We start from the raw sequence: 10,270 nt of genomic DNA on the forward strand, positions 1-10,270 counted from the left end.
CACAGCATTTTTGGTGTGCTGGCAGCTCAAACAAACCTGTCAATAAATAAATCGGCCTGCAGCCTCAGCCCACTTGTTTTTAGAAAGGAAATGACCCTGTGAGAGTGGGTGCCCACTTCTTTTACCTCACTGCTATTTTTAGCTGAGACTGAAAAATTTCCATTGAAGACCTGCTCCTCTCATTTCCTGGGTAGAGCAAACAGGAAGCTCTTCTGACTGAGCTGCAGGAGGGCTTGGCCTGAAAGTAGACCAACCTCACCTCCCTCTGGTTGCTTGCTTGCACTGCAGAGGAGCAATAACCAAATCCCCCACCGCGATGTGCTTCATGGGCATGGATTCACCCAAAAGGCTGAGGGCAGAGGCCACCAGGTGACAGTGGCAGCAGAAAGCTGGGCAGCAGGAGAGGCCAGGCTGTCAGACACCTATTTTTGGTCCATGTGCTCCTCAGCAGGCACCAATCTGATTGAAACCAGGCATTCCTGGCTGGAATGAGAAAGAAGAGCTGAAATCCAGGCTGCTCACAGGGGGATTTTTGAGCCCGGAGGGATGGAATGAGCCTTGTGTCAGAGCACACGGCAGAGACCAGGGCAGCTCACCGCACTGCTGTGCTCCCCAGCCCATGGGTGGGCTTCTCCAGTGAGACCCTGCAGAGCCTTCAGCCCCCTCCTCATCCTCCATCAGCACAGGGCATGGGGCACCTGGAAACTCAGAGGACTGCTGCCCTGCTCCTCCCACCCAGCACCTACACTGCTCTGTGCAGATGTGCAGTCCTTGAGAAGTACATCCAGCCACACCAGATAGCTGTATAGCAACAGTGTTGAGCTTCGCATAAACCATAGATTTTATTTTTTTCTGAGATAAATTCCATTGTTGTTAGAAAGGAAATGACCCCGTGAGAGTGGGTGCCCGCTTCTTTTATCTCACTGCTAGTACTAGTATTAGTCTTACTGTTATAAATTAATGCATGTGTTCTCCCAGAGACAATACAAGATTGGGCACCATATTTACTTGTTGGTGAAATACTATGATAATTACTATTTTTCGTAATCATTTGTTAGAAACAAGCTTAAGTGTTGTGGAGTCTTACAGCTTCATACCTGACAGTTAATCAGGCTTGGGTGAGGATCTGCTCAGCTTTGACATAGTCCTTGTCTTAGCCCTGAAATATCAATGGGGTGAAATCATTTAGATTCGGGATCTGAAACCTTAGAAAATTTGGTCTTTGTTTTTAAGGCAAATTTCTTAGAGTAAATAAGCAGTTTCCAAAGTTGGCAATCCCCCCCTGCCCCTGTGAATACAGTGCCAAGGAGCTACATGGAAATGGAGCCCCCAGACAGGCAGTTCTGGAGTTTTGCACCAACACACTCATGTGTTAGGTCTCTCTCGTAACAAAATCACTGCCTAGAAAGAAAAGTTGTGCCAGGAGGTACCAAAGGGTACTTTAGGCAAGCATGTGAAAGGTGTACAGGAGAGGACAGCTGTTGTGTACAAAATGTAATACTGTTCAGTTCTTTTTAAACAGAGACTGAAGTGATTCAGTGTCTTCTCTTGAGCTTTATTTCCAAGCCTGTCCCCAGACTCTTATAGCATTGTATGGAAGTTTGCTTATGCTACAATCTACAAACAAACTAGAATGAAAATGTAGATCAAATAAAGTCTACAGTGAGATTTTTCAAAAGAAAATGAACACAAAAAAGCCAATGCTTTTTTGCACCTGAATTGCAGTCTCAGTGTTTTCAGCACTATCCACTATATTTCGTCCAAATCTGGCCCTTCTCTTTTCAGAATACTCTCATTTCATCCTAGTGAAAAATGTTAAAATGCTCAGACACTTAGAGATTTTTATTTATTTATTTTATGCGGGTAAAGGAAATGTCTGTGAAGGAGTTGTGTTACATAGGGGACGTAGCATGTATTGGACACATGGTACAAGTTGTCAGTTGTGTTTTCATGGTACTTGAAGCATGGCAAACACTGTGTAAACCCTCTCTCTCCTCTCCTTCCCCCTTGCTTACCAAAAACATGTAGCCTGCATTATTAGGCTAAAATTTTAACATTTAAATCAAAAGAATTACGTTATCAATAGAGAGGGGACGTTTTCAGCTTAACAGCAAACTGCCCAAGGATTGCTTTTACTTCTCATGACTTTGAAAGTGCTCTAACATTTCTTCCTCTTTCTTTTACTTCACAGTTAATGAAATTATCAGGAAGGAATTTTCTGGACTCCCTGCCAGAAATCAGACATAGAAGAAGAGATTTGTGAGACAACTTTTACCGAATCCTTCCATAACTGACCTCTTAGATCCTTCCAGTGCCCCTGCAACCTCCTGCTTCCTTAACTGTTCATCTCAAGGCAGCAATTCAATGCAAGGAACAATGTATTGGCATCAAGCTGACAGCCTTGACTAAGCAACTCGCCACCTCTCTCTGTAAACACCGAAAAGGACACCCTTCCTTTTGTCCAAAGATCGTATTGTTCTCATGTAACGGAGCATCTGTCTGAGGAAACTCTTCAAGCCTGCTGCAAAATATCTAGCTATGTATCAATCAATCTATCTGACTAATAAGGGAGAAGTAAGATGTCACTCCTGAACGCCACACAAAGCAAGGGAGATTATATATTAGTGCTTATTTGGGTGGGGTGGGAAATGAGGGAAGAAAGAGTAACATACTCCATAACAGAATAGCAACATTTTGCAGTTCACTAACAACAATTTGCCCTCCAGGTCACAAAGCCCTTCTGAAAAAATTTTTTGTTGTAGGAAACTGAGGCAGCCCAAGCTTACTCGGCCTTTATCCAACCTGGGAGCAAAAGCTGTATTTTCTGACCCTGAGCACTGTGATCAGTATTTCAAACAGTAGCTATCAGCTGAATCCAGGAGTCTTCTCCATTTTTTTCTTGTCTGACTGGATAGGAATTTGACAGAGAAGGATGCTTGCAGAGAACCAGTGAAAAGAGCAATTCATTAGTTGTAACACCCGTCCCAAGGTAAAATAAACTCACATAAAACAGAAATTAATATATAGGAGTTACAGTAAACCCAAAGATTTTTATGATTTACTCTCATTAATATTTAGGCTGTGTATCAACACATCTTAGATATTTTCTCCCTTACAAATTGTTGCTGTTTCTTTTCACACAGAACCTGCTGTTGGCTGGTACCTTGTCTCAGCAGCTGTAATGTTTAACCACACAAAGCCGCAAAGCTGCAAAAATATTTGCATTTTACAGAAGCCATATGTTCCAGAAAAAGTATACACTTCCTTATATACACCTTGTCTCTTTAGCTTTGAAAAGCTACCAGCAACTTCTGGAAAGGTTAAATTTCCACACAAGTTAGTATGTTTGTTATGTTTTGCTTCATGTGTCTGAATATAATGTAGTGACACATGCTTATCACAATAAGAGAGAACTTCTGCCACTTGCAGTTGTACAGCTAGCAAGTTTATAACATTTCGGTGTGTCTTTGGTACCCCACTGTTATAAAAAGGTATCCAGAGTCAATAAAAAATCTGCAGTAAAAAGTCACCATAATATTGTAGGCAGTACATAGTAATCTTTAGTGGTTTTGTATAAGAGGAAAGCTGGTATTTGTTATGAGTGCAGAGCCTGAGCTCTGTTCTAGAAAACACGGTGAAACTACCCTGTTCTCAGTTGTTTCACAGCAGACTTTGCTGATTACCAATGTGCCCACATGCTCACAGTAGGAATTAGGTTATATGAGTACAGAAGACCAGCAGAGCAGCTGCCTACTCGCACAAACCCTACAGACTCAGTTCAACAGAAATCTTTTCAGGAGTATTGAGAAAAAAAAATTTCTGCCACTTAAAGGTGACACTCAAACTCTGCAAGGAGAGAGATGGAAGTGAGGGACAGAAGCATGAGACTTTCCAGAACATCCGACCCTAGCCTCAGCTACAATCTTAACCTGAAAGCTGAATTTCACAAGAGCAGCTCTAAGCTCTGGTTTCAACTAAGCCTAGATCCATAACCAGAGCAGAGCCATTCTTCATTGCAAATCCCAAACTCACATTAATATCACGGTTTGAGAAGTTTGCTTCTTTTCCCCCTTGAAGCAGGCGTTACCTGCTTGGTGAGACTGAAATCTTTTGTCGCAGAACAAGTCCCCTGGCTCCCATTTCAGCAACACCAAGGAGAGGTCCCTGCAGGTCTCTGGTTGAGGATGACACATGCTGGTGCTCATGTGAGCACCAAGTGCTGCACCGGGAAGTACAGCTGCCAGCGGAGCCGAGCCTCAGCCTGTCACTGCAGAAGTCAATGGCCTTTTTTCTACTGACTTTTGCAGGAACAAAACTGAGGCTTGGACTAGCTGAAATGGCCTCTGTATGGGGGAGTTAGTGATTGTTAAACAGCACTTATACTGTATAGCATTTCAGCTGGCTCACATGCCTCAAATAAGCTATTTTGAATTGTTTTTAAACTGCCATATTGCCAGAATCTGCCATATATTATGGATTTTTAATGCAGTTTGACATTTTGGACAATTTTGAAAAATTCCTAAGGACAAAAGTTGCCTGTCAGAAATTCTTTAGTGCGGCTGAGCAAAAGAACAGTTTCACAGGGTTCACTGCCAAAAACGACCATCTAGTTTTCCCCAATCCAACCTGCAAGATTAAGGTATAGGAGAAATTTAAAAAACAAAACAAAACAAACCCATTCACAATAAATAAATAAATCCCCAAATAAGTGACAGAAACATTTCTCTTGCTGGATTTCAAATAAAATATCAAAGAATGTGAACTTCTTTGCAAATCTCTAGACACATAGATGTGGTCTGAACATATTACTGCTTATTTGGTGATTGCCAATAGTAACTGACTGTCAATAATCCTCTTTATACAGATGAACATCTGCTCTTTAAGTCAGATAGCTGCACACCAAATCCACTAGCAACTTTCCTCCCGCAACATGCAACTGTAGTATGTGTGTTCAGGATCTGGACTGACTTTAATTTTAAATTTTTGCCTCTGTCCCCTGGTGATCATTTAAGCATCCTTCTCCCCTTTTTTCTATGAAGCATAAATGTGTAAAGCAGACAAGAAAAGTACGGACCCATAGCAAAAGCTTTTAAGCTTTGAAAGGGATGCATGCAGGCAGACGCCCTGAGCCCCTGCAGTGCTCCACTGAAGCTACTGTGCAGGATGCACCATTAAACATGAGATCTACAACTGAAAGATAAGATATACACTGCTTGTATGTGTTCTTTCAGGCAGTTTGCTGTAGAGAGAGAGAGAGGAATTTATTTTTTTTTTAAATATATATGCTACAAGTGCTTTACTCGTGCTTGCACTAGCAGTATTTCTTCCTCATTTTTAAGGCATAGATACTAATCTGGATGTGTGTTTGTGTACGTGCATATACATGCATAATTATATAATATAACCATATAAGTATATATGGTTATAATATATATATACACACACTTATATGCTTCTGTATGAACACACACAGCATTACAAACTTCGATCACAATCCTACACAAATTGGCTCCAGTCAGGCAGACCTATGCAGGCACATGGAGCCAGCTAGTGGATCAAGTGTTCATAAGATGTATATAATATAGACTACATTTTAGTGGTTTTATTTACAGCTACATGAGGTCAGGCTGTGCTACTCTATCTGCTCTTACGTGCCACCATTAGTTAAATAATACAGCTTTAATCAGCTTTATATTTATTTCTGAAGAAAAGGAGTATCCTCAGACATAGCGTTATGCATTGTTGTCTCTTTTTTTAAAAAGAAAACTGCTATGTTAAAATTATATAGCTAGGCTGAAGAACTTCAAAATATACAGTACTAAATTATTTCCTGTTCTTGCTGAGCAGTGTTTTTCCAGTATTAATATTTTGTTGCATAATACACCTTGCTCTCTTTCTGTAGAAGCATTAGCTTAACCTTGGAAGAGTTAATACCATTTTATGAGTAATTTGTTCTCACTTTATCTGGAAGATAGCCATATTTGCACATGAGGAAACTCTGTCTTTCCTCAGTTATCTGAATGTTTCACCACAGTGCCTTCCTGCCATTGTACCAAAGGCCTCCAAATATATTGTCTACAGGGTGAACAACTCTAATGCATTTTCCATCAAAGTTATACCATGTGAAGTGCATGGGGCTCATTGGAACTCAAAGTTCATCTCTTTTTTTTTTTTTTTTGTGCGTGTGTGTGCATTTTTTTTTAACTTCCATTTTTCCATCAAAGCTTTGGCTGCAAATACAGGATGAGCTTCTATAAACGTCTGCATCAAATATATGAATACGTAGAATAAAATCATCATTCATGATATGTAAACAGTCTAAGAGTGGAATGGGAGTGGACAGATATCAGGAAGATTTTTTATTTTTTTTTTGTCAGTTATGGGTGTTGGAAGAACGGTTTGCCAGAAGAGTAATTGCTTGTGAAGATACTTGCAATGAAATATGAAGTCCTGTTTTTGTTTTTCTCCATGAGAATGAGCAAAATGTAAGATCTGAACAGCAATGGATTGAAAGTGTCTAATGTATGTGTTTTTATTGGTAGAAAGAATGTAGAAGAGCCATGGTTTTTGCACTTGCTTTATTTGTATCCATGTAAATATGTATCACTCCATTCTTCTGGTAGGAATACAGCATTTTCTGAATGTAGAATATTTCCAAAACCAGCACTATGTTATTCTCTATTGTATAAAATGCTGCTGCTTGATAACATATCTAAAACAGTTCTCAAATTAGCTAGCATGTTTTTAAAGTATATTTTGTAATCCATATCTTTACAAAAAAAGTCTATGCTTTTTGTCTGACCAAATATGCAACACCTTTTGGATTAAGAATAGTATTTATAAAGGATCAATTTTCATTTTTCTGAGTGTATTAATTTTCTATGCAATTGCTGTTGAATTGTTATTGTCCTAAAAAAATGCATTTGATACATTTTCCAAAGACTTCAAAGCCAGCTTTAAACACTTTGGAAGTATGTTTCTAAATATTTCAATCTGACTTTTTTCCCTACGATTCTTTCCAAATTGCTTCTTAATAGAGAACAATTATCTGCCATCTGGGATTCAAGAAAATGAGTATCTTAATTTCAAATCTTAAGTCGATTCACATCTTCATAAATCTTGCACCACATAAAATCACCTGAAGTTCCAGTTTACCTGCAATTCCAAGTGTTTGTTATTTATATTACATACTCCTATGCAATAGGAAGAGGTGCCTACGTCAGGTGAAGAACGGGTGAACTGCAAATTCTCTAGAAATCAACTGTTTGTTTTCCTTGTCGTTTACATTGCAATGATTTCGTACATGTAAATGTAAGGCAGCTATCTGCCACCAAACATGGGAAATTATAGTTCTTTATTCATCTCAGTTCAGAATGAATAACCCACATTTTGAATGTTGGCATCGGTCTTTAATGTCTGCTACTTTATAACTGCAGCAGGTGATAGCCGGTAGTAATTTCTGCCAATCAGTGTCTAAACCATTATGGTCTGTTTAAGATTTGTTTAACCATTTTCATTGTTCCTCATGTAGATAAAAAATAATGAAATAATTTAAAAAATGGGGACCTGACCCACGCTACAATAAAAATTTGAAATGAAGATGCTGGTACATCATATAATCTAATACTTCATAATAGGCTGTGAGTGAGTGGTTATCTGGGGAGAAGTTAATATTTTAAGTTTCTTTTCAATAACTCTCTTAAAATAGGGAAATTGGGTAGAAAGTTCTGGAATGACTGAGTCACAAAAATGGATAATGATCCCTGTGTTTGTATTATGTCACACGTACCCAGATACGTGATGGTAGAATAACCAGTTATTCTTGCAGAGCTCTAAGGATTAAACTGCCATCATTTTACCGGTGCTGGTTCAGTGCCTTACTACAGGAGTGCGGTGAGACCTGGGAACATAGTCAAGGTACTGCAGAGTCTTAATAGTGGTGGCCTAACTGGGACCCGTGTGTGTGTGTGTGTGTGTGTGTGCGTGTAATTATGAATTGTTCCCCCCACCTCAAGAAGTCCAAGTGTCCTTGTTGAAGCCCTGCCCATATGTCAAGGAAAAACCCGAAGTTAACAGATACGCATCTCTCAAATTATTCTAACAGATGTCTTTTTAATTAAACTGTTTGTTTGAAAGACTAATTTTAAGAACTGAAAAAGGGTTTATATAATTCACATTCCTATGACAACATTGTTAACCTCCAATGTAATAATTTTTTTGCTATCATCTGTAAAATATTTTTTATATATTGCCTGTACTATGGTAGTTTAGCAATAAATGAGAGGATATCATCTGCTGCATGAGTGTTTGGTTTATTCTTAAATACCTTTATCTTCCTTTATAAACTAATGCCAAGTCACCCAGTCTTCTTGTCTTCACCAGCCTTCTTAACACAATGGCGTGCCTTAGGATTTCAGAGTATGGAGTCCTTCTTTGTAAATGTGATGCCCAGTATCCCCGTGAATTAAGATCCCATTCAGCTTCTGTAGATGAGATTGATTCATAGACCGTTAACTTAATGAACTTCTTCATTTGCTATTCCCCCACCCCAGTAAAAAGCATGAGACAATCCACATCAGCAGGTACTCCACAGGGGTTTTGCCTTGCTATAGCATTAATTTGTCTGAGTAAGTGTCCTTCCATAGTCGTCTAAGTTTTTTAGAGACTGGGGATGTGCTCTGTTAAATTTTTGTTCAACTAAATCTTAATTCTGCATTTCGGTATTGGAGACACCAAGAGACATGTTTTCATACTGCTGTGCTGGAAGGATGCCCAGAGCCCATTATGTCTCGGTAAGAGTCAAGTTTATATAGCATACAATTAAAGACATTTACCTTAACAGAATCAATATTATCCTTTGCATTTAAAAACAGAGAATTCAAACCATATTTGATGCGTTTGTTGGACATAGAGCAAGCGCTTTGCTTTGCTTATTCACAAAAGCCTCAGAGCAAGAGCCATGTGGAAGTTCTTAACTCCCAGTACGCTGTACAAAGGCTGGGAAGCTCATAAACCAGACAGGCTTCGCCAACAAAGAAGCTGTTACTGGCTAGGAGAGAACATTTTATGATGAGCAAATATATGGCACACAGGATTTTAGCTTTATTCAGCAACAGGAAAATTTAAGTAACTTAACCTGGAAATTCCACAGCTAAGGGCTGAGAACTTGAGCACCTGACCCGATACTCTGGCTTTAATTTATATCTTGGGTCCGAATTACAAAACTACCATAGTACCCCAGATTTTTAGTCTTAACGGGAAATTTCCTGGATTTTGTAGACTTAACTCACTCCTTTATATCCCTTCAAAATAGCTGACTTTTTTCCCAGTTTACTTTTCATGGTAGCAGCAAGGAAGAACAATTCACATTTCTAATGAACATCTGGGTTTCTTATGAGACCTTGTTTGCTCGCGTGCTCAATTGTGTAAACACATGATTTACAAGTTCTTTTTTTTTGTTGTTTTTAATACAAATGTAATTTACTCGATTTAAGAAGCTGCCTTTCAGCTTCATACCAGATTCTTTTCTAAATACATCATCACTGGTTTGCTCAGGTGGCCACACTCAACCCCTAACAGTGTGTGGCTCAGAAAAGATGAGCTCCCCATGAACCTATTCTTGTCATCTCTGTCCCTGCTGAAACCCCTTCTTGTCTGGACCCTCTGCTCTGCAGGCAGCTGTCATCTCCGTGAAGTCATGTTGGACAGGGGCTGGAATTATTTTTATTTATGCAGAGACTTAGGGCAGGGGAGCCCATACAGAGGATTTCAGCTCCTGCTAAACCAAAGGGCAAGACTGCTGGCACAGCAAAATTGCTGAGGTTGTGAGGAACCACTTAACCTAAAGGCCTGGGGGAAGCGGGAGGCGGGAGAGGCTGGCAGGAGCAGCGCTGCACACAAATTGGCCAAATATATCCACTGGAGGTGACTGCAGTACAAAGGCACCTCTTTATTCAGCCGAGGGTAGGACCGAAATTGCAGCCGAAATCAAGTGGGAGAGTACAGAGCCAGAGCACAGCAAGAAAGGCAGGCAAATGAAACAGAAACAACATCTGCCACAGGCATATAAATAGTAAAAGGATGGATTTATTTGTGCATTACAGTCAGTTTGCTAACTAGTTCTGAGAGCTCACCTTTGCTTAGGGATTTTGGATGAAATGGACTTTCAGGCCCAAACCTACAGGCCACAGCTAGGGCACGGGGCACGAGCAGCCTCGGTTCCTTGAGAAACCAAACAAAAAGTGCAACAAAACTTCCTCCACCAGCTGTG

At 39.8% G+C, this 10,270-nt stretch overlaps 1 protein-coding gene across 6 annotated transcripts in view; it reads left to right on the forward strand.

Annotated features, from left to right (window-relative positions):
- NFATC2 (nuclear factor of activated T cells 2) overlaps positions 1–8,298 on the forward strand; it is a 99,040-nt gene extending 90,742 nt beyond the window's left edge. For 5 of the 6 annotated variants that reach the window (XM_035548009.1, XM_035548010.2, XM_035548012.2 and 2 more), the window contains exon 10: positions 2,192–8,298. In XM_035548009.1, the coding sequence (XP_035403902.1) occupies positions 2,192–2,247 (56 nt within the window). In that variant the 3' untranslated portion in view covers positions 2,248–8,298. The remainder of the gene's footprint in view (positions 1–2,191) is intronic. The other variant, XM_035548011.2, reaches the window with a different exon arrangement.
- Positions 8,299–10,270: the final 1,972 nt, after the last annotated feature.

This window comes from Cygnus atratus, chromosome 16, assembly GCF_013377495.2.
Source record: "Cygnus atratus isolate AKBS03 ecotype Queensland, Australia chromosome 16, CAtr_DNAZoo_HiC_assembly, whole genome shotgun sequence".
Lineage (NCBI taxonomy): Eukaryota > Metazoa > Chordata > Aves > Anseriformes > Anatidae > Cygnus > Cygnus atratus.